The following is a 25,562-nucleotide window of genomic DNA, read 5'->3' as shown; positions in this document are numbered from 1 at the left end:
TCTGGAAGGTGAGGAAGTGCAGACAGACTAGTGCCTGGACTGACTTCCATCCCTCGATTTTATAGCCCCTGTATTAATTAATTGTGTCCTAATCCTATACATGTATTAATTCGTATACTTTGTTTTAAGCTGGAAGGGACTTCCCACAAGGTCTAGTCCCACGGTCTCACTTCTCAGGTGAGAAGACAGTCCAGGTGAGGATGCACAGCTCCTTCGTGGAAAAAAGCCTGCAACCATCCCTGGTCCTGCCAGCTTTAGGAAGATGAAATAGTTTTGATGGGAGAACTCAAGAGATGAAGACTCCAGCTTCAGTCATAGGTGACAGGCTCAAGTGAGTAATCCACGTGGAAAGCTGTTATTCCAGGAACTGGTATTCACGACCTACTTGATTCCAGGAGGTCGACCAGAAGTTCAACCTCTGTGCCCCAGGGGGTCTGCAAAGGATCCAGGTGGTACCTGAGCCCTTGGGTTCCAGGGAGGGAATGTTTGTGACACAGATGAAGAATTGTTGAACTCCCTGGCTGGCGTGGCTCAGTGGGTTGGGCGTTGTCCCACAAACTGAAAGGTCACTGGCTCAGCTCCTGGTCAGGGCACATAGTTGGTTGAAGGTCAGGTCCCCACATGAGGGCATGTGAGAGGCAGCCAATCAATGTCTCTCCACATGCTGATGTTTTCCTCCCTCTCTTTCTCTCTCCCTTCCCCTCCCTCTAAAGATAAATACATAAACTCTTTATTGAAAAAAGAATTGTTGACCCACAGGTAAAGAAGTACCAAGAAAATTGCCTCTGGACTGCAACTCTCATCCCACTAACCTTTTCCCAAACCTCTTACCTACCCTTTGTTCTTCTTATAGAGAGGTCGGCTTGCAATGAGGTGTTTAGACAGATTTTATGGTACACAACCCACCATCTTCTCAGATCATGTCATCTGAATAAAGTGCCCATAAAGGTTCAATCCTCGTCTCTACTTACTAGTTCTGGTAATGACAGACACACGACCGCCAACTTTCTGGTTTCACATTCTGGAGACTCTGGTGGGACACTCGTGGGACTCTTCGGTAAATCTGGGTATTTGGCAGGAGTCCCATTGGCTGTCTGCACTGGGGGTGCCACGGCGTCTAGATTTGGAGACTCCCTAGCAGCCGCCAAGTGATTCATGTGGGGACTCTCCTCCAGTTCTTGGCACTCCCTGTCACCTTCACTTTTGCCTGAATCGCTGCCCTTTCTGGTTCAGGATCACAGTCATGGGTTACAACCTAGAACGCTCATCAGGGATTAAGGCGCCTTCTGGTTTGTGTGATATCACGGAGCTCTGTCTGGTAGAATTGGGGGAGGGGAGCCTGTGTTCTGGGAAACGGCCCTTTGGGGTAAATTCTGGCTGATGGGTTGACCTTGCTTATGACCCCAAGAAAATGTTTTTTTTTGTTGTTGTTGTAATACTGCTTGGCTTATGTATAACCTGGACTCAGGAGAATACTGGCTGCTGAATGGGTCTTTAAACTACTGTACGGCAATTAGAATTGTTTTGTCAAAGATCAGGGAAATGGGACAAAATACCTTGTGTACAGGCTTTTATACCTTTGTATCATAAAGATGCAGAAGTGAAAGGAAATAGACTGATGGCCCGGAGAAGAGCGAATTTGCTGTGGCAGATGGCAAAAGCGCGGAAGAGAGGGACCAGGAAGATCAGGATGGCCTCCGGGAGCAGGCTTAGGGCTCCCATGGCCCCGCCAGCCCTGCGGGGTCCTCCCCCTAACTTGGCAGAGGGAGCCGAAGGAGGTGAGGCTGAACTGGTCTCTCCATCCCGAACCCATCAAGAAAGCACAATTGGTGGAGGACAAGCCCTTCCTGGCGCAGAGCAACCCCATACAAGGGATCAGGCCACTGAAACAGCGAGTGCCCCGAGCGAGGGAAAAGGGCACTCAGAGTCTGAGAACTCAGGTAAAAGCAACAGTGGGGGGCGGGGCAAATTGACTGATACCCTTTTGACTGACACCAGCGCAACGTATTCTGTGGTCAACAGATCACCAACTGATCTGGAACTGGGATTTCTGGAAGCCCTCAGAGCCACTTTTTCTTGAAGCCATTAGAATGTGCTGTGGGAGATACGATTTTCACCTTTTGGGAAGGAATTTCTCGTCAAAACTCCGTGCTCAAATCACTTTCTCTGCAGAAGAAAGATAGCTCCACCTACAGTTCCCTCCAGAGCATGCCTGGCAGTTCCGTATAAAACCACAAGGAGAAGGAGAAAAGCAACCCTGGCCAGAAGAAATTGAGAAGCAGGCAAGCCCCATGGTGTGGGCTGCTAGAAGGGTAGGGAGGGCTAAACGAGCCTGCCCTGTTAGAACTGACCTCAAACCAGGGGCGAGGACTCCCAGTGAGAAGCAGTATCTCTTGCCAAAGGAGACCCTAGAAGGAATACACCCAATAATTCAGAAACTTCAGGCATATGGACTCATTTGGCCCTGCTGCTCCCCATACAATACAAGCTTTAAGGGCCATGAATGACGTTGTACAGAACGGTACACCCAGGACATCCTCTGATATTCCGTGTTGGACTTAAAAGATGCTTTCTTTTGCATTCTGGTTCACCAATACTCTCAACCACTGTTTGCTCCTGGATGGAGGGACTCGGAATCTCGGGTCCAGGTTCCCTACTGCTGGACAGTCTCACCACAGAGTTCAAGGACTCCCCAGTAATTTTTTTTGGGGGGGAACCCTGAGCCAGAACTTAAAAGCTCTAAAACCAGAAGGAGAAATTCTGTTACAATATGTAGACCCATTATTTAACTAATAATATGGCTACCTGGAACCCTTTGGCATTTTGTGGCCATGAAGTATCACCAGCACAGAAGGCCCAGATTTGCCAATAAGCAGTGAGGTTTCTTGGGTTCCTGCGTGCACCTGGCAAAAGGAGTCTTACGGGACTTGCCAGAGAAACTATAGCGCAGTGTTCCCGGTGGCCGCCTGCTTGACAGCTGTGGCCGCCACCTGCAAGCTCTTACAGGAAGCTGGAAAGTTTTTCTTGGGACAACTTATTCCCATTGCGCACGCCACCAAGTGCTGGGCTTGCAAGAGCAAAAAGGACATTGGTGGCTCACTGCTGGGAGGATGAGCAGGCACCAAGCAACTCAAAACTATAAGTTAAATCCTGCCTCCCTCCTCCCGGAGTCTGACTCGAGTGCGCTAACGCACGACCGTGCTGAAAAGAGAGGGAAGTGCGTCTGGAAAGAAAGAGGGCGATTACCCTTCGGTAACAAGGAAAGTAAACGTGCAACAGAAAGTGTAAATTATTAGAGGCTGTTCGGGGACCTTCACAGGTGGCAGTGGTGCACTGCCCCAGGCGCCAGAAAGAGGACCCTGAAGTGGCCAAAGGGGACAACCTGCCCAACGGAGCAGCAGAAGAGACTGCTAAAGGGACACTTACTTTTTAAAATTTAATCTTTATTGTATTTTTTTCCCATTACCATTTACTCCCCTTGTATATCCCTGCCCCTAGCAATCACCACATTCTTGTCCATGTCCATGGCCAAAGGGACATTGAAATGCTTTTGGTGCCTATCCTAGACTTGTCCCAGCCCAACCCTGAATATGTGACTGCAGACTTAGAGAAAGCTGAGAGCTGGGGTTCTGAACCACCTATATCAACCGCAGCTCACAGGTCCTGGGATTTCTAAAGCCCCGTGTGCCAGAAGAACAATCCCAACACAGATGCCCATCAGAAAGGAAGAAGGGAAACGATATCAAGGGCAGTGCCTGAGTGAGGACCAGCAAACAGACTTGACCCAGATGCTGAGGGTCCAAGGGTGGAAAGTATCTGTGAGTTTTCATGGATACTGTTTCCGGATGGTAGAGACCTATGCTGTTGGGACTGACAGATCCCCGGAGGCAGTGAAAGCCCTACGAGAGAAATAATTCTTGCTTTGGTCTAACCAGCAGCATCCAGAGCAATAATGGACCTGCTTTCGTTTCAGAAATTACTCGGAAGGTTATTAAATTTTTAGGGATTAAATGGAGACTCCACACAGCACAGAGACCTCAGACTTTTGGGAAGGTAGAGAAGATGAATCACACCTTGGAGAAAAATGTAGCCAGACTGTGTCAAGAAACTCATCTCCATTGGGATCAAATTTTACCTATTGCCCTCCTCAGGATGAGGGTGGCTCCTCAAAATGGGGTTCGATTGAGTTCTTTTGAAATTGTGCGCAGGCGACCTTTTCAGGCTGTGATTGGAGTGGGAGGTATGTATGGAGACTGAGACGTGAAGGTAAAGAACTCTGTGCAACATTTAAGTCAGACCTTAGCTGTCATTAAGACCTTGCTGTATTGGAGATCTCTCCCCCACAGGTTTGCTGCATTTTCTTGAGCCTGGAGATAAGGTGCTACTCAAGACTTAGAAAGCATGGCCTGACTGGTGTGGCTCAGTGGGCTGGATGTTGCTCCACTAATTGGAAGGTTGCTGGTTTGAATCCTGGTTAGGGCGCAGGCCAGGTCCCTGGTCAGGGACATGTGAGAGGCAACCGGTTGATGTTTTTCTCCCTCTCTTTCTCTCTTCTTTCCCCACACTCTAAAAATAAATAAATAAAATCTTACCAAAAAAAAAAAAAAAAAAAAGGAAAGGCTTGAGGACAGGATCCCCAGAAAGCCAGCAGGAAGAAAAGAGGACTGGAAGTTGTGTTGAACACACTTTCATTTCATGTCTTGCAGGCATTTGTTTCCCCTGATAAGGTCACTGGAGACCTGTGGGAACTCTAAAGGACAGGGAAATGTTTTCTTTAAAAAAACAAAACCAAAAAAATGCTAACATAGCCCCAGCTGGAAAATGTGCAACTGTTGTCAACCGTGCTGAAAACTGTTGTAGATGAATTGCAACACCACCACTAATGTATCTTATGCCTTTAGTCACATCAAATCGCAGGATGGTTTCTCATATGGGGAAGGACTATTTTTTCAACAGCAAAGTGATTTTAAGTACTCTTACCTGCTTTTATGTTGTTTTAATTTGTATTTCTTTAATTAAACTAATCTTATAGAAATAATGTAATTGGAAACCAACGGGATAAGGGTGGAACTTGAGTTAAAGCTTTAGCTTCAGTCATAGTTGATAGATTTACGTGACGGAGGCATGTGGAAAGCTGTTACTCCGGGACCTGGAATGCATGACCTGTGTGACTCCTGAGCCATCGTGTTCCAGGGAGGGAACATCTGTGACGCAGACAAAAAACCGTTGACTGGCAGATAAAGAAGTACCAGGAAAATCGCCTCTGGACTGCAACTCTTTTCCTACTAACCTTTTTCCCAAATGCTTTACTATCCTTTCTTCTCCTTATAGAAAGGTCGGCTTGCGATGAGATGTTAAGACGGATTTTAGGATACACAACCCACCATCTTCTCAGACCGCTGGCATCTGAATGAAGTGCCCGTACACTCAGTCTCTGTCTCTGCTTACTGGCTCTGCTTTCTGGTAGTGACAGGCAGCCCAGATGCCAGCTTTCCTGTTTCAGCTTTGCTTTAGTTCTGGCTTCTTCAAATAGTTCCTCGGGATCGTGCTTCCCTCAGCCTCTGCACCACTGACTTTTGGGGCTGGGTGACTCTTTGTTGCAAAGGGCTGTCCTGAGCATTGTAGGCGTTTAGTGGCGTTTCTGGCCTCTACCCACTAGACACCAGTGATATGCCTCCTCCCTCCACCTGAGTCATGACCATTGAAAATGTCCCCAGACACAGACAAATGTCCCTGTGAGAACCACTGCTTTAGACATCACTACAGGTAAAATCTTCATATGACATGGCAAGGCCAGCCCTCGGGTTATCCCATCGAAATGTGATTGTTTTAATGAATGGTCTGCTAGCAAATCTCATTTGCAGTCAACGCACTCTGGGGAAAAGACAGAGCCACTCTATGGCGAGCACCAGGTCTCGACTGGGACTCGGGCCCACGCATTCTGTGTCATTTATTTACCGTATTCTCTCTCCGTCCAGGGGCCTTTGGTGTGGAGCCTGACTCATTTCCTTCTCAGAACAACTGCCCATGTTTTGCGTGGTGCCCATGAGTCTGGGCTGTATGGAGGGGTGTCCCCCCCACCAGAGCCTCCTCACATTGTCTTCCGAGTGCCGGTTTGTCTCTCTGCCCCAGTGGACTTCAAGGCCCATGACCGCAGAGAGGATGACCATCTTGTTCACTGTTGGACTCTCAGCATCTAGGTGGAATGTGGGAGGTACCCAATAAGGACTTGTTGAAGGATGATGTAATAGGAATGATAATATATTGCATTAGCTGTGAGTCGGAAGTACAGAATTTAGCTACAGCTTACTTTGTTTATAATAATCATTACTTCTGTTTATTAGGAGCCTACTACAAGCCAGGAATGTTATGTGTTATCTTGCTAATGGTAAGTCAACCTTATGAGATAGATATTGTTGATCCCATTTGAAAGATGAGGAAACTGAGGCTCAGAGGGAGTTCACGATTTAGGTGATTACATAGTAAGAAGCCCCGATTTGGACCTATGCTCAAGTAACTGCCAGTCGAGTCCTCTTTGATAGGTTCTAGACCACCCTTGCCCAGTCAGAAACCTGTGTGTCAACTCTTTTGTGTGTAGAATGAGTGGTTCATGAATAGGAACCAGAAAAATGACCTTATCATTCTATACAACTTAGATCTGCCCACTTCTGCCTCTTTGAGAGATCTGCAGGGACGTGGAAATACTCTCGTCACGCAAAATTGTCTTAGTCCATTTGGGCTGCTGTAACAAAAACACCACAGACTGGGTGACTTCAACAATACTTACCTCTCACACTTCCGAGGCTAGGACGTCCATGAGGAAGGCACTGGCAGACTCGGTGTCTGGTCTGAGCTCACTTCTTGGTTCATAGAATTGTGACTGCCTGGCCAAAGGGGCAAGGCCACTCCCTGGGGTCTCCTTCCTAAGGGCACTCATCCCATTCAGGAGCGCTCCATTCTCACACCCAAAGCACCTCCCAAAGGTCCCACCTCCAAATGCCAATGCACAGGGCACTAGGTTTTAACGTATGAATTGTGAAGGGTCGAAAGCATTCAGGTCAGGCCCAACAGCCTCAGCACAACGCATGGTGAGTTCTGAAGCTGGGATGGCCCAAAGCACTGTGTCATGTTGAGCCACAAGGGCCAGGCCTTTAACCTGTTTTGATTAGAAGTGGGTCACTCCCAGAAGAGGATGGGTTCCACAGGTGGGCCCCCACAGGTGAGGCAGTCCTAGGAAGGGCTCACAGCTGAACACTCCCAGCTGCCAGGACAACAAGGCCTTCCCTGAAAGAGCTCCACGTCCATCACCTTGAGGAAATGCCTTTATGCTTCTTACCAGCCAGTGCTCACCCCACCAGGGCAATGGCTGTTTTGGATATTTATCACCATGAGTAAGTTTGGGTTAATCTTGAACTTCCCATAAACAGAATTACAAACTAAAAAAAAAAAAAAAAAAAAAAAGAAAGCATTCAGGTGATAGCAAAAACCTTGTCTACAATAGCAGTAGCAGTGACGAGGTTTCACAGGGGGCCAGAGTCAGAGAAACTGCTCTAATCTGGAATCTGGGGAGTGGGTGTGTACCTGTGTAGGAAAAGAGACCAGGTGGGGATAAACTTGAAGATCTTACCATTGCATAAATTCCATTTCTTTGTGATAGAGTTGCTGATTCGTATCTCTGCCTTTTTGAAATGCATTCTCAACCATCCAGTGATTATCATTTGCTTCCTCAGATTCTCAGTTTTTTAAAAAGAAGATGGTGTAAAAATTGTTAACTTTATTTTATCCATTGTCTTCTGAAAGAAGTTGCCTGACAGCAAGGACTTACTTCTGTTTGTCACCTCTGCTGGGTCATGGATCACCAGTCAACAATGATTAACAACGGTGTGATAGGAAAAGGTGTGCTTTCCCGGCAGTAGGTGGCCAAGTCCGAGGCCCTGTGCGCTCAGCCCCACTCCCTGGTTGTGGGGAACCTCGAATGAGGGCAGGTTCGGCCCTTTCCTTAAGGAGTCTGCGGCCTTATCTCTTTCTTCCTCAGGTAGTGGCGGGTAAGAATGGAGGAAAATCTACTTTCTTCCTGTTTAAGGATGTTTGGGGTTTTTAAAAAAGATCTTATTTATTTTTAGAGAGAGGGGAAGGATCTGAGAAAGAGAAGGAGAGAAACATCGACGGGACACCCTGACCTGGGACCCGGCAGCAACCCAGGCATGTGCACCAACCGGGAATCGAACCTGCGACTTTCTGCTTTGCGGGCCACACCCAAGCAACTGAGCCACACGGACCAGGGCTAAGGATCCGTGTTGAACAGGCAAAGGGGGCAGAAGCAGAGGGAAGTGAGTGGTCCCCGCCCATCTAGCCCTGACCAGCTGGGCCTGCTGCTAGCTGGTCCGAGGCGCTCCAAAGGAGCAGGCTCACGCTTGTAACAGGCACAGGGGCGGGCACAAAAACACGAAGAAAACCCCGGGCTCTGGAGACACGTTGCCCTCGTTTCCTTTTCTGGTTTTCCTCGGAAGGGACCAGGGGAACCTGGAAGGCTTGGAAGGCGGGGAAGGGGCAGGGGTCTCCTCACCGATTCCTGGTTGGGAGAGACCGGCTGAGCCTGTGCAGACGCGTGGAGGGCCCCGGAGGGGCACCGGCCGGGGCGGAGTCCAAAGGACTCCGGATCCTCCCTCCCGGGAGTTGCCCCGCCCTCGGCTCTAGATCCCCGTCCCGGGAACCTAGGCCCCGCCGCAGAGGCGCGCTCACTCCCCAGCGGGGCCGGGGCAGCCTCCAGAGGAGAGGCTTCTACCCTCCCCAAACCGTGGGCTCTGCATGGAGGGGCCGCTGGCTCTGCCCGCCGGGTCGGGGCCACTCCCGCCGCTGGTGCCGGGAGGCGGAGCCGCCGCTGTTCCGGAGCCTGGAACTCTGCAACACCCGGGACCCGAGACGGTGGCGCAGCGGTGCGGCGCCCGCCGGCTGGAGGCCGGCTACGAGCCCGAGAGGTGACGCCCAGGGCGAGCGCGCGGGGTGCGACCGGGGCGGGTGCGGCGACTGGGGAACCGGCAGCGCTGCGGGGAGGGGAGGGGAGGGGAGGGGAGGGGAGGGGCAGACCCCACTACCCTTGCCCTCTGAACGGCTCTACCTCTAACTTCTGAAACCGGGCTCAGGTGCCGCGCACCCAGCTTTGGTCGGGGCATGCAGGCGGGCACTGTGCAAAGAGTTCGGTGCGGCTTTGCACCGGGGAGCAAATCGGAAAAACGCTCCTGGAATCTTAGCCCTGGATCAGACCTCGACTACACACCGGACGACACCTGGCCCAAGTGGCTTCAACTACAGGGGTTCAAAAGGGCCTTGTTGGAGTCCCTATCCAACTTTGCTTACTCCTTCTTAGCTGTTTCCTCCTAGAACTATCTTCAGAGCCTTCTCACTGGCAAGTGTAGGTGTCCAGATGGATGGCTTCCTCAGAGCTGGGTGAGGATACAGTCCCCTCCCCACCATTCACTGAGGTCTGATAAGGCTGCGGGCGCAGCTCACTTCACGGCCTCTCCTTAAGCCTCAGGACCCTCTCCGCTCCTCAGTCTGCTGGGGCTTGTAAGGAGCATTGGAGGAAGAGTGGGGATGTTGAGCTGGGCGCGGGGGGTGGGAGGCTGGCTGAAAAGGAGACAGTAATCTCTAGACTGTATCACAGCTTGAAATGCAATCCCACTATCCTTCCGGTCCAGAGGATTTGGACTTCTCTCTCTGCTCCATCTGTTGGTGCTCAGCAGCCTGGGGAGGTGACCTGGAAGCTGGGTTTGCGGCTGCGGGGGAGGGGGGGGGGGGCGGGGGGGGCGTGTTAGGGCGGAATTAGCCCCGCAGCTCTGCCCAGGGGCTGGCTTATTATGTAAGAACTTTTAAGGGCTTAAGGGGCTGCTGGGCGAAGCCTGGCGGCTCTTGCCTCTGTAGGTAGGCTGCCTCTTTAGAACTGATTCAGGTTTGGGCAACCTTATCCTTCCTGCCAACCGAGAAACCCAGCTACTAGGGCTCAGGGTCCAGGGAGATAGGGAGAGGCCACGGGAGGTGAGGGAGTGGGCTGGAGCACCTGGAGCCTGATGGAGGCCGTGCCTCGGCCACAGCAGGCATTGTAAAGCTATCATTTCAGAATTATTTCAGAATTCAGACCCGGCCCACATAGGAGCATCCCTTCTCTGCCCCCAGCGGCCATCCCCACCTTACACCAGGCTCCACGTAGCCTGTGTAAAACCTGAGCCCCAGGCAGGTGGTGTAATGAGATTCAAAACCTGCTGGCTAGACTTCCATCTGCTGCCACTGGCTTAGAGCTGTGGCACCCTTAGAGCTATGGAAGAGGGCAGGGTTCCCTGAGAAGTCCGGGGCTTGGGGTCGGAATTGTTGCACTCTGGCATGTGCTTGGGCAGCCCTGTCCCCTGTTCCAGCTCAACAAGGCCCATGTTGTTATTGCCACCCCTCTCTGCCACCTCCCCACCCCCCTGAACTCCCCCGATCCACCTCTTAAACTTGTTTTGAAATCTTATGCATTCAAATAACCCAGACCAGATAAAGACCCGCATGGACCTTGGTGCCCAGCTACACCAGTCCCCTGCTACCCCGAGGAAGGGGCTGGAAGGGGCTTAGGCTTGCTATCCTGCCCTGTTGCCCTCACAGCTGCTAGGTGGGGAGTCTCAAGGGACCAGCAGCCCTTCCTCGGGCTGAGGAGGCCCACTGGTTGCCTGGGTGTCTCCTCCCCACGGAGGAAGTAGCTAGGGAAGATCAGGAAGAGGGAGGAGGAAAGGGGGGAGGAGGGGGGCAGAGTGGATTAACAGTCTCTGGAAACGGACAGCCTAACCCAGGGCTGAGCCCAGCAGCTTAAGAGTAATGAGGAGCCTTGACATAGGTCAAAGCTGAAGGGAGTGTGGGGCAGCAGAAGGGGACTAAGGCTGCGAGGTCTGTTGTCACCAGGAAGGAGACCCTCCCCACAACTCAGCCTAGCAGCCTCCTCCCCTGGGGCTGAGTTCTAGGCTTGGGCACATGTCGCTGGAGATGGCAGAACCCAGCTGCTGTCCTGGACTGCAGCTCTGGGGGAACCCTGAATAGGACCCTAGCCATTTCTGACCCAGAGCGAGTTCCTCAGAGACCCAGGGAGACCTCATGGACAGCCTGGGCTCTGTGCCTGCAATGCCTTTACCCGGAGTAACTCTGACTGGCCAGGGTGCTTTCTCTGGCTGGTCCCACTACCCTGCCTCCATGTGACCAGTAAGAGGTCCTAGAGCTAGTCCCCTTAGGACAACCCCCGTCCCACATATGGCACATGCCCTCTACCTGGGTCTGTAAGAGCTGAGGACTCAGAAGCATTCCCCAGGCGTCCTTGGCAAGCTAGCCTTGCAGAGAATCCCAGCAGGCTGGCTCTCTTTCTGCCAACGCCAGAGGGCCTTCAGAGGCCCCCAGTAGGAGACCTCCTTGGAGCTCCACTCACGGGTGGGGATGGTGTGCACTGTTGCCGACCCCCCAGTAAGAGGGAGGGGACGCTGTGGAAATCTGTGAACTACTCCAGCACTCCTGGCCTCATGGGCCTCATCGCCCTAGCTCTGTGGGAAGCCTCCTGCCCCCTCTGCATGCAGCTGGAACAGTCAGTGTTTTCCTGGTGGGGTGGGGGGTGTCACTGGGTGAGGCTGGGCATCCCAGGGAGCCTCCCCCGGGCCTGGCTGCCACCACACTGCTGAGAGGTAAACAAACCCAGCCTCCCAGGGCTGGGGTGGGAGGGAGGGAGCGCCACAGACAGCCACCTTGCCAGGGAGAGGACTGTGTTCCTACCCAGCCTTTCTCTCACCTTGACAAGAAGTGAGCTGTGGGGACCACAGGAGGACGGGAGAGGGAGGAACAGGGGAACTTGGGTGGGGGATATACCCTCTAGCTTTGGTCAGAGAGTAGCACTGGCAGTTCTGGTCACCTGGGAGCACAGGTGGCAACACAAGCCGAATTCGGCCCTCCACCTTGCTTTATCCACCCCGGCACCTTGTTTCTTCCCGGTGGTAGCGCCGAACTCTCGCTTAACTGTTAAGGAGTAATTGCCTTTATACAGTCCTAAAATTACATTCGGCCCTTTGACGGCAACCACGAGGCTGATGTGGCCCTCGGTGAAAATGAGTTTGACACCCCTGCCTAAGAGGGAAGGGTCTGTCCCCTGCCACCTCACCTCCTCCCGTGTGGATCAGTTTGCTGTCTAATCTGCCTGCCCCCTGGTAGGAGTCCGAGTCTTGCTGGGCCCATAGGACCACCAGATGTCAGCTTTGACTACTTCTCAAAACTTCTCTAGGCTCTGTCCTGATTTGTGTGCATACTTACCTGCCTAAGTCAGACCTGCAAGCCTCCTTCTTTTCCCACCACTCTAACCTCCCAGGAAACACATTTCTGCCTCTGGTGTTCATACTGCTTTCTGAACTGGGGACAGGGATGTCAGACTGAAGAATTGGACAAGAGTCAGAGGCAGTATCCCCCACCTCCTTGCTTTCTGAACTGTGGTTTTGCATCTGTAAAGTGGGGATACCTAATAATTAACAATTAATAGATTATAGAATAAATGTGATCATTTATGAAAAACGCCTTGTAAACTGCAAAGGGCTTTCAAGGCCACCCTAAGGTCAGGGAGTGTCATTGTTAAGAGTGTCTTTCTTCTAGCAATGATGTAGGGTTGATTGCCGGGGTGGGGGGCGACGGCGGGGAGCGGGCAGGCTACACTGCAGGGAGTGTGCAACCTCAAACTCCTGTGTGATGGGCAGCTGTTGGTCCAGGCAGTTCCTCGGGGCTTCGGACTTCTGATCAGAGTCTGGGCCTAAGTCTTGGGGAAAGGCAAACCTTGTTAGAGGTACCCCTGGGGGTGGGGAATAGGGCCAGGGGAGATGGAAGCCGGGTGGACTGGGGTGGCCCAAGCAGGAGGCAAGCCTGGAGACGCGCTGCAAAGGCCTAGGAGGCGGGACCAGGAGCGCTGAGGGGGCGTGTCCTGCCCTGGCTCAGCCCCCACCCCCACAGGACTCGCATCCCTTTTCCTCAGCCCCGGGCCCCCGGGCCACTGTGCCACTGCAGGTGGCTCAAAGTGCGCGCGCGCTGGGCGGCGGCTGGGCCGGGTTCCTCCGGGCCCTTTGTGCGGCGCTGGGCGGAGGCAGCGGACTCCCAGGGGAGGGACTAGAGCAGAGGGCGGTGCCCAGGCCCCGCCCGGCCGCTGCCGCAGCCCCCGCCCCCGGCCCGCCCGGCCCGCCTCGCCCGCGGCCGCAGCGTGTCCGCGGCGTCAGCAGCAGCAGCAGCAGCAGCAGCAGCAGCACCAGCACAGCAGCAGCACCAGCACACAGCAGCAGCGGCGGGGCGGCCCGCGCGGATGTTTATGTCGGGCCGCGGTGTCTCTCAGCAGCATGGCGGATTACCTGATCAGCGGAGGCACCGGCTACGTGCCCGAGGATGGGCTCACTGCGCAGCAGCTGTTCGCCAGTGCCGACGGTCTCACCTACAAGTAAGCGCAGGGGCCTTGGCCCCACTTGGGTTCACGAACCAGCCCCGCGATCCCCCGACTCCGGCCCTGCACATGCACCGCTCCCCCTTCGGTGACAACCGCGTTCCCGGGCCGGATACGGGGCCCCTTGGGCGGGGAGGGGCAGTGGGGAGGGCTGAGCAAGGGAAGGAAGGCCGCGAATGCAGAAAGCAGACAGACGTGGCAAAACGACAGAGCGGCCCTAGGTGCCATGCCCCGTTTCTGGCTAGATCCGGTCCCCTCCCCCTCTCATGGGCATCTTGTCTGCACAGAGGGGCCTTGGGGCGCGTGGGAACACGAGATGTGGGAGTTACAGAGACTTTTACCAGACCTTGGTCCAGGACATCCTCTCTCTGTCTCACTCGCAGCGTTGTGAGGAGGGGAGGGTGGTCCTGGGGCCCAGCTATGACAGCTGCTTGGGTGTAGCCCCCAGGAGATACCCTGCTGGATAGTAGGGATGGTTCCTTTTTTTCCCCACTGCCCAGCCCTCTTTCCACTTGGTCCACAGGTTAGCACTACTGCCCCCACGGGCATGAGTATTCTGTAGCTGCCACCCCCAAGCCCACCCCACAGGGGAATTTGGAAGAGATGAAGATCTATTTGCCTCTGGCTTAGTTTGCTTTTCCATGGGCCCTGGGCCAGTTGTCCTGCCTGCTGCAGGCCTGGCACTAGGTCTCCTGGCTGCAGGACTGTGCCCATGCCAGGAAGGAGCATCAGAACCTCGGACCCGGGTGGAGTGGGGATGCTGGCCAGCCAAGAGCACCGGCCACCCCTGTCTCCTGCCAGTCCCTGACCTTGCTTGTGAGCACTCCTGCTGGGCAGGCAGTTTCCCTAGACACCAAGAGCCCCAGTCACTCCTGAGGAGCGTCTCCTCCTGCCTGCCCGTAGCTGGGGTGCGGGCCAGGTGAGGGGTGTGTATAATACCTAGAAAATGCTAACCGGTCCAGACTCTTGCATTTCTTCTCTGGCCTCTAAGTGAGCCGCACAGCTTCTTCGCTGTGCAGAAAGAAGGGCTCCCAAGGGGCAGGGGCAGTTAGGAATTTTTTCTTTGCTGGTCTTTGATGAGCAGGGAGAGAGTTATCTCTTTGATGTGTTTTTTCACTGGAGTCTGCCAAGGAAACCCCCTGAGGAGATTTCTAGGAGTTGCTCTTGGCCCTGAGGCAGGTTAAAGACCCCGCCCCTCCCATTCACCCTGTTGCTTTTCCTTCCTGTGCTGGGGTGCCTGCTGCTTTGCTTAGTCAGGTTGGGAGCATTCCTGAAATGTGGAGCATTTGCTTTGCAGTGTGTCTGTCAAGGCCTTGTGATTTCAGGTGTATTGAGCCCAGGGGAGCCCCTGGGCTGTGGCACTGTGCCTCGCCACACCTGCGCAGGCTTCCACCCCGCTTCTGGGGCTTGCTGTGACGACCGTGGCCCACTCTTCGGCCGGGGCCCCAGAGTTCTGGTCCTAACCGTAAGGCCCCTTCCTCTCCTTTCCCACCTCAGGCCACGTCTGTTGGTGGCTCCAGTCCAGCTGGGCAGGCCCTCACCGATGCCTGCTCTGTCAGAACATGCCCTGCCCTGGTGCAGCCTGTGTGAGCTGTGCAGCCCTGACCCTCGTCTGCACACTTCTCCTGCGTGGTGTTTGTGTCCCGCTGCACTTCTGAATTGTTCTTGCGTTCATTCCGTGTTGACTTATAGTCCCTCCCTATCACGACTGAGAAGTTTTGCCCTGGCTGGTGTGGTTCAGTGGGTTGGGCATCATCCCACAAGCCAAGGGTCACCAGTTCAATTCCTGGTCTGGGGACACATGCCTGTGTTGTGGGCCAGGTCCCCCAGCTGGGGGCATACAAGAGGTGGCCCGTCAATGTTTCTCTTGCACATTGATGTTTCTCTCCCTCCCTTTCCCTCTCTTTAAAAATAAATAAAAATTAAATAAAATCTTTTAAAAAAGATGGAGAAGGTTTCAAGGGCAGGCCCTGTATCTGCCATGCGTGGCATTGTGGGAACTTCTGTGTCCCTTGAGGAACTCTGAGCCCCGGAGGCAGTGGACGCCATGGGCAAACTGCCTTGGTGGCGCCCTGGGCCCACAGGCCTTCCTGTGGCTGTAGCTCTCTGAGCTGGAGTCAGCAAGATGTTGGTGGGGGGAGCACAGGGGTGCTTCAGCCCTAAATGGGCAGCGGGGGTCAGAGGGTCCCAGTGTCTGCCCCTCTCCCCAACTCCATGCTGCCTCCCACAGTGTGGCAGGCCCTGCCCCTTTCCGGTACCCCTTCTCGCCCAGTAACACTCACTTTTCTCTCTTCATAGCGACTTCCTGATTCTCCCAGGATTCATAGACTTCATAGCTGATGAGGTGGTGAGTACTTCTTCTGCTGACCAGGAGGAGAGGGGCTGTGCATGCGATGGAAGAGGCTGATTTCTTGCTCAAGAAGGGGGATGTGGGAGAGACTTTTCTTGGGAATGTGGTGGCTGTATCCTGTATTGCTGCCAGAGAAGCTGGCACAGTGCAATAAGTTATGCTCAATGGGGCAGGGGCAGCTGTGGGGACGCAGGGGCATCCTGAGTGGTGGGCCTGGCCTAGGGCCAGAGGGTTCTCCTTCACTGACAGAGCCAGCCGTGAGGTGCAAAAGGTCCCAGGAGGGGGTGGGCATGCACATGGCTGCCTTATTATCATAGACCAGAAGGGTCTGGTTTTGCCTGCAGTGCTGAGTAAGGACATGATAGAAGTCAGTAAAATTATGGAGACTTTGAATGAGGGGGACAGACTCGTTCATGGATCCAAATATGTAAGAACTGGCAGGAGGCCGAAGAAGTTGGATTTTCGACCATTCCAAGGAAACAGGGGTCCTTGCTCGCTGGAGGGGCTCAGCTGTAAGCCATGTGAAGGGACATTGCCCTTCATGTAATTAACACATGACAAACTCGCAGAATCCAGGGGGTAGTGCTCACGGCTGTAACTCATCTCACAGCAGTCAGCCTATGCTGACTTCATACACACGAAAAAAAAAATCGTTCCCCTTGTCGCTGTTACCGCTGATGTTTACTCAGGTCTGGTTCCGTGAAAGGGCAGAGGGCCTGCGTGTGCCCGGGTCACTTACATGCCGGAGAAGCGTACTCCAGGCTGTGTAACCGGTGCTGACATGAACAGATTTTTAAAGGGAAATTTGGGCTGTTCTTGATATTTGCCTTATGACAGCAACCAGGAAGCCTTCTTGGCTCAGCTGTTCAGCTTAACAAAGGTTACCGAGCACCCTGGCTTTGTGCCAGGCCCTGGTCAGGGTGCTAGGAAAAGAGAGAGAGAAAAGATCCCTCCCGGCCATCGACGGTGTCCTGTCCTACGGCCTCTGATGGCAAGGCTGTGCTCTTCTGCGGTGTGATGGAAAGGGACAAGGAGGAATTTTCTAGACTGTGGGTTCAGGGTTCTGAACCAGGGATGTGGATGGACTTCAGGGGCTTGCGAATTTCCAGAAATTATATACCAAAGTCCGTGTCTGCGTTCCGGGGTCTGGGATCCATAGCTGATGGCCTGGGTGCCAGGATCTGGCCCTACCTACCTCTCGTAGGCAGATGGCTCCCGAATGTGTACTTGCAGCCTTGACCTTTCCTTGAACTGCAGTGCCTTAGTCATCTACTCTCCTGGCCGCCTGAAGTCTCCCTCTCCTGCCTCGCCTTCCCAGGCATCAGCATTTCCCGCATGGACCTGCCTCTCTTCTTCCTGAGACACCCCCCACCCCCCCAACCCCGTGGCATCTCTTCTCAGAATCTAATCTGAGCTCCTGCCCTTGGCTTTCACGGTTACAGTCCCTTGCCCCCCACCCTCACCTGCCTCTGTTCGCCCCACAGCCCCTGACTCTCTCCCTTCCCTCTACTCCACCAGCCCTTTTCTTTCTTAATCACACCGCGGGGAGACTTGGACTCCGAGACTGCTTTCACAAACGGCTCCCTCTGCCAGGAACGACAGTCCCTCAGACTTTGACTGGCTTTTACTTGTCATGTTCCCAGAAAGAGGCTTCCCTGGCCACCACATTCCTCTTCCAACGAGCACTCCGCCTTCTTGCTTTTCTTTGGAGCTTTCGTCCCAAAGGAAATCATTTTGTGCATGTGTTTCATGCCTGTCTTCTACTTCCAAGAAGAATTTAAGCTCTGGGAGCGACAGCAGGGGCCTCATCCATTGTGTTCACTGCTATATTCCCAGGCCTGTCCTGGTGCCAGGTGCGCGCAGAAGCTTGGTAAGTGTTTGCTGAGTGAATGATAAAGCTCACATAGACCGTGCCTTTACCCCCAGGACCTGACTTCGGCTCTGACTCGGAAGATCACGCTGAAGACGCCGCTGATCTCCTCCCCCATGGACACTGTGACAGAGGCCGACATGGCCATCGCTATGGCCGTGAGTTGAGCACCTGGGTGGGGATCCCAGGGTTGAGGGGGGGCCGGCATCAGAGAAATGGGAATCAGAGGTGGGGTGTGCAGAGCGAGGAGGGTGGGGCCCCTGGCTCTGACCCTGCTTCCCCTCCACCCCAGCTGATGGGCGGTATTGGTTTCATTCACCACAACTGCACTCCGGAGTTCCAGGCCAACGAGGTGCGGAAGGTCAAGGCAAGTACCAGACCCGCCCCCAGAAAGGAGATGCCACCTGGCGGCCCCCCAACTCACAGACCCTCCCGGCCTCCCTTGCCAGCCCCGCAGGCTGGTGCATTCCCTAGCTGATCACAGTGGGGTCTTGTCTGCCCTTCTCCATGTGGGGGCACAGGGCCCAGCCCTCATTTCCCATGAGTCCCTCATCCCATCGAGGGCCCTGGCTCCTCTGTGGCGAGGCTAGGGGTCCCTCTGCCCACCTATGACCAGGCCGTGCACCACCTCCAGCTACCTCTCAGCCTTTTCCTTCCTCTGCCTCTGCCCACAGAAGTTTGAACAGGGCTTTATCACGGACCCTGTGGTGCTGAGCCCCTCGCACACTGTGGGCGACGTGCTGGAGGCCAAGATCCGGCATGGCTTCTCTGGCATCCCCATCACGGAGACAGGCACCATGGGCAGCAAGCTGGTGGGCATCGTCACCTCCCGAGACATTGACTTTCTTGCAGAGAAGGAGCACACCACCCTCCTCAGCGAGGTACCTGCCGGGCAGGGAGAGCGTGGCTGGGGCAGAGAGAGGACCCCCAGGTGTCTGTGACCAGGGACCAGAGGGAGGTCTGGCTCCCTTCTCTCTCACCTGCCAACCTGCAGGCAAATGTTCCTGGCCCCACAGGTGATGACAACGCGGAATGAGCTGGTGGTGGCTCCAGCAGGTGTGACGTTGAAAGAGGCAAATGAGATCCTGCAGCGCAGCAAGAGAGGTACCAGGAAGTAGGCCGGAAGCCCGAACTCCCCCCACCCCCCAGCCCTGGCATGGCTCCCTGTGCTTCAGGCCCCCAGTTCCTTCGCAGCCTTGCAGGTTGCAGCCTTGTGGGTTGTCCCAGCAGCCCGACCGGGCCTTGGGGAAGGTTTCAGTGACCGCAGGCTGGAGTGTGATTCCTGAGATCCTTTCTTTGGCTTAGGAAAGCCTGCCCCTTAAGCTCAGCATCTTCAGAGTACATCTCGAAAACTACTCCTGTGAAATGTTCATCCTGAAAAAAAGGGCTCTTACAAGTCTGAAAAATGCCCTTGTCTCTCTTCCCCATCTTTCGTGAAGAACTGTCCATTCACTTATTGAAGGCTCAGAGAGGTCCTGCAGTTGGATGTATTTGACAATATTCTCTAGGTCCCTGTGGGCCGCACTGGGACATGCTCCCCTGGCCCCCACTGGAGTGTTCCCTGGGGTTGGAGTTGTACAGGGCGCCTGCTCTTCCCTGCAGAACGGCCTCACACTTGTGCCCTGGCTGGGTGCTTTCAACCACGGTGGCCCAGCAGGTGAGAGGCGGCCGCTGTCCAGGGGCTGCCCACCCACGCCTGGTCTGGCCGCAGGGCAGGAAGAGCTCCAGGAGCACACTGCCTGCAAGGTTTCTTTGCTCCCGGTTCCTAGAGAAGAGGTCCGGGTCCCGAGGAGCGTTTGATGAGTGGGTGCTGTCACCTAGTGGCTGGTTTGGGTACTTCAGTGGAATCTCTGGCATGGGCCACTGGCCACCCCTCAGCCCCCAGAGGCTGCTCCTTCATCTCACCTCTGCATCCCCCCTCAGGGAAGCTGCCCATCGTCAACGATCAAGACGAGCTAGTGGCCATCATTGCCCGCACCGACCTGAAGAAGAACCGGGACTACCCCCTAGCCTCTAAGGATTCCCACAAGCAACTCCTGTGCGGGGCGGCTGTGGGCACGCGCGAGGACGACAAATACCGCCTGGACCTGCTCACCCAGGCGGGCACCGATGTCATCGTGCTGGTAGGGGCACAGCCCTGGGGCTGGAGGGCTTCAGTGGAGTAGAGGCCTCGGGAGACCGGGTTGGCCTCTAGTTAAGCCTGGAGTCAGAGCGAGGGGAGTCAGCGGTGCTCTGGCAGCTGCGGCCAACTGCGGGCCCCCTGAGGGCCGCCGGGCTGCTCCCGAGCCGACCCTAGCGGTTATAGCTCACATCACGGAGAACCTCCCACTTGCCAGGCCCTGCAGGCAGACCCTGTGTCTCATTGAATCCTCCCAGCGGCCCCCTGGGGTCCAGTCACCACACCCCTTGTCAGATGAAGAAACAGGAGGCTGAGGAGGTTAAGCACTGGCCCTCCAGGTGGTGGGAACGCGATAGGCCCCAGGGAACCCCGCTGTGCTGTGCGGCGGGTCTGCGGGCGGAAGGTGGGCGTGGAAGGGCTCGTCTGCCCTCCAACCCTCCACTAATGGTGCTTAACCTTTTGGGGAAGTGGGCTCTTTTGAGAATCAGCCGAGAGCTGTCAAACGCCTTTCCAGGGGAAGAACGAAAAGATCATTCTCAGAATACTTGTTACGCGATTTCAGGAGTTTGTCCACTCAAGACACTCAGGAGTCCCCCCCCACCCCCAGGGCAGACCCTCAGCCGTCATAGCCTGAGCTGTCCTGTCCCCTCCTCCCAGGACTCGTCCCAAGGGAACTCTGCGTACCAGATCGCCATGGTCCACTACATCAAGCAGAAGTACCCCCACCTTCAGGTGATTGGGGGGAACGGTGAGTGTGGAGCCCCCCCTCGCCGCTGGCCCTTGCCCCGTTTCTGTGTGACTTCCTGTCCTTCCGCATCCCAAGGGGGTGGCACCACTTCTTCAGGGGAGGCAGGGGGCTGAGTGAATAAATGAGTGGGCTTTGGTCACCATGAGTCGGGGAGGGGGGGCCAGACTGGGGGGCCGGGGAGCCCCGGGGCAGGGCAGGGCAGGGCAGGGGCATGCGGTCCTCACACTGTTCCTCTTCCTCTGGCGCTCCCTCCCACCACAGTGGTGACGGCCGCCCAGGCCAAGAATCTGATCGACGCTGGTGTGGACGGGCTGCGCGTGGGCATGGGCTGCGGCTCCATCTGCATCACCCAGGAAGGTGGGTGTCAGCAGCAGAGTGACTGCCACTTGGAACGCCCCACTGGCTTGTCCCATGGATGTATGCTGGGCGCTTGCTCCGCCAGGCCCCTTCCTGGGACGGTGGGTTCAGGGGTGACCGGGCCTCGGACTCCACCTGTCTGGCCCGCTCACTTGGGAGGAGCGAGGGTAAGAGGAAGTCGCTGAGGGATTTAGGTGTGTGCCAGCCTGCTTTGCAGGTTCTGGTCACGGAGGCCCAGGCTGGAGGCCCGAGGCTGGTGTGACTGCTCCTCTGAGGGGCTTGTTGGAAGCCTGCTCAGGGTTTGTTTGGAGCAGCTCTGGGACAAGGCAGATACTTAAGCCAGGGAGACAGCATGTCCTTGAATGCTCAGGTTATACACCTTATCGCCATGTGGTGATGGGGAGGGAGGGGTTCCACTAGTCATCAGGCCCCTTTGCAGGAAAGATTCCTGGACATGGAGAGAGGGAGAGTGGGACCCTGACATGGGTCCCCATGTGGCTGAGGGGTGCTCCCTGCAGCCCGGTGCCTGACCAGTTGGTCCTTGTTTGGCCCGAGGGAACGGGTCTGGCCCCTCCAGTCCCAGGTCATTTCTCCAGAACACGGGGTGACCCGCATGGGCTTCTCTGCGCGAAATGTCCCCCTTGCTGGTCTTCAGAGCCTCTGCTTCTCAGTGTGTGCCCTTCACCGTGGCTGGCCACCGTGGTGACAGCGGGCCTTCCACTCAGTCACTTAAGCACTAATTGGGCACCTGCTGTGTGTCAGGCCCAGTTCTGAACCTTGGGATGCAAGAGGGACAGAACGGAAGACCCTCTGGAGGAGGCCTCTGCCCTGCTTTGTCTGGCCTCGGGCCCTTGCCTGGATAAGTGCTGGTTCTTAGAATTCCCACTTAAAACCTCGCACTTAAGGACCTTGGGCAATTGAACTTAAACAAATGAAGGCTGATAAAAGCCAGAGGAGAACAGAGTACTTAGTAGCAGGCTTCGCATGTGAAAGCCTTGAAGGGGAGCTTGTATATGGAGAGAGGTGAGGCCGGGGACCACTGGGCCTGGGTGCGCCTGTGTGGAGGGGGCACTGCCCTGCAGGCCAGTACAGACCCCTCCCCCATCAGAACTCCTCAAAACGCCGTCCTGAGTGGGGTGGCCTGGGTCCTTGGGATGACAATCACCCTGGTGTTATTTGCTGCCCCCTGTCTTGTGCCCAGGAAACATCATCCAGCCCCGCCCCTTTTCCTCCCCCTGGAAGAAGGGCGCAGGGAGGAAGGGGCCTGCCCCGGCCCCTCCGTTGCCTCTGACATGTCTGTCTTGTGTCCCATCCCACAGTGATGGCCTGTGGGCGGCCTCAGGGCACTGCCGTGTATAAGGTGGCCGAGTACGCCCGGCGCTTTGGGGTGCCGGTCATAGCTGACGGCGGCATCCAGACTGTAGGGCACGTGGTCAAGGCCCTAGCCCTTGGAGCATCCACAGGTGAGGGGGTCTGCCGGGCACTGGGCAGGCCCGTGGGGGGCTGAAAGCTCGAGGGGCAGCAGGAGGGCTCTGGGCTGGGGGCACTGACCCTGCCCCTCCCTCCCCTGCAGTGATGATGGGCTCCCTGCTCGCTGCCACCACGGAGGCGCCCGGTGAGTACTTCTTCTCCGACGGGGTGAGGCTCAAGAAGTACCGGGGCATGGGCTCCTTGGATGCCATGGAGAAGAGCAGCAGCAGCCAGAAGCGATACTTCAGGTGCCCTGCCCCTGAGCCCTGGCCCCAGGCAGATCTGCCCACAACCCTTCAAGGGTCCATACGTGCCTTGGACTTCCCAAGATGGCACTGAATCTCCGTATTATATTTCTGGAAACTGAGTCACAGGGTACAAGTAGCAGACCCGGGACCATACCTGGGCCTCCTGACTTGGTTTTTCATGCTTTAGCCCAGGGAGTGGCTGCTTTGGGGGTCCTTCTGGGCGGTACCCCCGAGAGGTGGGGTGGGGTCCCCTGAGCCATGGGCTGCCTGGCTCAGTCTCCCCGCCCTCCACGCAGTGAGGGGGACAAGGTGAAGATCGCGCAGGGCGTCTCCGGCTCCGTCCAGGACAAAGGCTCCATTCACAAGTTCCTGCCCTACCTCATCACAGGGATCCAGCACGGCTGCCAGGATATCGGTGCCCGGAGCCTGTCTGTCCTGCGGTGAGTGCTGTGACCGGAGGCAGCCGGTGGGGGGCGCCTGGGCGGCTCCTGGCTGCCCATCCTTACTTCCCTCTCTCTCTTTCTCCTCTGCCCTTGGTGCCCTGATCTGCTCCGTCGACCTGCCTGCAGGTCCAGAATGTACTCAGGGGAGCTCAAGTTTGAGAAGAGGACCATGTCGGCTCAGATTGAGGGCGGTGTCCACGGCCTGCACTCGTAAGTGGTGGCCCCTTGCCCCAGCTGGCTGGCAGGGGGTCAGGCAGGTGGGCTGTGGTGCAGGGACCCCGTGGGCCATCTGCACCAGAGATGGGTGCTGCTGCAGGATGTTCCCATCACCCTCTCCTACAGGGCCCAGCCTGCCCTCGAACCCTGCCCTGTGCCACTAGGCAGGCCGGCTCCTCCCTTCCCCTCAGGCATCCCCCCCAAGCAGGGCACAGGAGATGCCCTCCTAGGCTCCTGGGCCCCTCCTAGGCTCCCTGCCCCTCGCTCGCTTAGAAGCTTGGTGGCTGGTGGCAGGAGCTGGCAGTGTTGTGTTCTTGCTGGTGGCGGCCCCAGGCAGGCAGGTATCAGCAGGGGCGTGATCCCTCCGGCAGGGTGAAGGGCAGAGAGACAGATGCCAGGGCCAGCGCGCAGGGGCGACCATGGGTGGGGGCAGTGCTAGTAGCAGGCATGCGGCCCCGCCTGGTAGAGAGGGCCTGTCCCCCGAGGCATCGGCGGGCATCGCATCTAACCTGTGTCTCTTTCTGCCCCATCCTCCCATAGATATACCTTTCTGCCGTGTAAGTAACTGCGCTGCCCGGGCCAAGCGTAGAGTAGAGCAGGGGCACTTCGCGTGGGGGCCTGGGCTGGGGCAGGGGAGGGGCACTCCACTGGGGGTGACACCGGGGTGTCATCATGGGACATGGACCCTAGGATTAGCCCCTTCTAGCACAGCAGCGGCCCCTCCTCCGGCAGACACATCCCCTTCTGGAGCACAGACAGATGTCCCTGCCACGGGCCGGGGCTGCCCTGTCTTGGACTGGACCTGGTGACCACAAGGGGCCTGGGCCACTGTGTGTGCAGGGGTTGGGTGGAGACTTGGGCAGCAGAGGTTCAGCTTGGTCTGAGCTTGCTCTGTGAGGATGGGCCATGCCTTCCCGAGCGGTCTCTCCACCCCAGTACCGAGGATAGTCCGCTCTGCTGCGCCTGTGGCCAGAAGGAGCGTGGCTGTCTCAGGACGTGGGGTGGACGGAGGCACAGGGGCTGCTGTCTCCTCCCTCCCTCCTGCCCTCCGTGGCTGGGCGGCCGGGCTTGCGGTGCACTGCCTCTCCTGTATCTGCGGCCCCCGGCACCTCTGGGTGTGGGCTGGTGGGAGGATCTGGGGAGAGAGCAGGGTCCAGTGCCCACTTTCAGTTCCCCTCTTGCCTTGTCCCCACAGTTACGAGAAGCGGCTGTACTGAGGACGGTGGTGGAGGCCGAGGTGGTGGAGGGGGTGCACCCCAGGGCCCCGCTTTAGGCACAGCCTCCCTCCATAACTGAGGAGTCCACAGATTTGCACTACAGGTTCCCCAGCTCCTTTCAAAGGAGTGAGGAGGGGAGGCCCCGAGGGTCCATGGCCTCTCACTGGGCCCCCCCCACACACACAGTCGGGACTGCTCCCAGGGCCTGGCTGCCCCGGGAGCCTCCGGGGTCTCCCTCCTTCAGTCTCCCTGAGCCCACCAACGGGGCTCTCAGGCCCCGTGCCTGCCTCAGGTCTTTCTCGCCGCAGCCTGCTCCGCCCGGCTCCCTCCCCTGGGGCAGGCGGCCCCCTGGCTTCTCCCGTAGGGTACCTCCCTCCCCACCCCCTCCCCAGAAATGGTGCTCTCCTGGCCCTGCCTCTGGCCCCTTCCTGGGCTGCTGCCCCCCCAGCCATGGGGCATGTTTGGGCTCCTTACCTAGGCCAGAGGGAGGTCTCTGCCCCCTTCCCCTGGCCCTAGGCTATCTGCTCCTCAGGCCACACCCCTGTTCCCCACCCTGGGGAGGAGGCAGCCGTCATTCCCGACTCCCTGCCATCCCCGACTCCCTGCCATCCCCGACTCCCTGCCATCCCCGACTCCCTGCCATCCCCAGGCGTACCATGCCTGCCCTCTCCTCTCAGCTGCAGTCGAAGGCTTTAACTTTGCACACTTTGGGTCACAGTTATGTCATTGTATATTAAATAATCTGAATAAATCAAGTGGTCGCAACTCCTCTGCCATCCTGTTTTTGTCCCTTGTCCGCTGGGCAGCTGGGCCCCACGTGCTGGTGGTGAGCTGGAGCCCAGAGCTCCATCAGAGTTGGGCCATGGCGGGGTGGGGAGCAGGCCCAGCCCCCTGACCTGAAAGGTGATGAGGGCGTTTTGGTACTCCAGGGGCTACTGGTGCAGGTGGGCCACACGGCAGGAGGTCCCCAGACCTGCTGCCAGCTGGCCAGCAGCTCGTGCAGACGGGCAGTGCTGTAGAGGGGGTCGTCGAGGCTGTGGAAGACAG

At 56.4% G+C, this 25,562-nt stretch overlaps 1 protein-coding gene across 5 annotated transcripts; it reads left to right on the top strand.

The window, feature by feature from the left end:
* The first annotated feature begins 8,690 nt into the window (after positions 1-8,690).
* Positions 8,691-25,106, top strand: IMPDH1 (inosine monophosphate dehydrogenase 1). 5 transcript variants are annotated; one of them, XM_036010874.1, is made up of 16 exons: positions 8,691-8,978; positions 13,373-13,474; positions 15,776-15,824; positions 17,754-17,855; positions 17,990-18,064; positions 18,372-18,578; positions 18,714-18,801; positions 19,621-19,820; positions 20,474-20,564; positions 20,826-20,921; positions 22,241-22,384; positions 22,495-22,639; positions 22,936-23,079; positions 23,209-23,292; positions 23,839-23,855; positions 24,494-25,106. In XM_036010874.1, exons 1-16 carry the CDS (start codon positions 8,809-8,811, stop codon positions 24,592-24,594), a joined length of 1,815 nt encoding a protein of 604 aa, XP_035866767.1. In that variant the 5' UTR covers positions 8,691-8,808; the 3' UTR covers positions 24,595-25,106. The 5 variants fall into 5 exon arrangements, with proteins under 5 accessions (XP_035866767.1, XP_028381635.2, XP_028381634.2 ...); XM_028525833.2 differs by having other exon boundaries at positions 8,809-8,978; positions 13,376-13,474; XM_036010875.1 differs by lacking the exon at positions 8,691-8,978 and adding an exon at positions 11,795-11,811.
* Positions 25,107-25,562: the final 456 nt, after the last annotated feature.

Source organism: Phyllostomus discolor, chromosome 10, assembly GCF_004126475.2.
Source record: "Phyllostomus discolor isolate MPI-MPIP mPhyDis1 chromosome 10, mPhyDis1.pri.v3, whole genome shotgun sequence".
Classification (NCBI taxonomy): domain Eukaryota; kingdom Metazoa; phylum Chordata; class Mammalia; order Chiroptera; family Phyllostomidae; genus Phyllostomus; species Phyllostomus discolor.
This window is presented reverse-complemented; position numbering and strand designations above follow the sequence as displayed.

What these genes read in the sequence shown, in the direction of transcription:
- IMPDH1 (XM_036010874.1), top strand. Translation starts at nt 8,809, where the DNA reads ATGGAGGGGCCGCTGGCTCTGCCCGCCGGGTCGGGGCCACTCCCGCCG. An exon ending in GCACCGATGTCATCGTGCTG is followed by an intron (nt 19,821 to 20,473) that starts GTAGGGGCACAG and finishes CCCTCCTCCCAG; the next exon opens with GACTCGTCCCAAGGGAACTC. An exon ending in AGCCCTTGGAGCATCCACAG is followed by an intron (nt 22,385 to 22,494) that starts GTGAGGGGGTCT and finishes CCTCCCCTGCAG; the next exon opens with TGATGATGGGCTCCCTGCTC.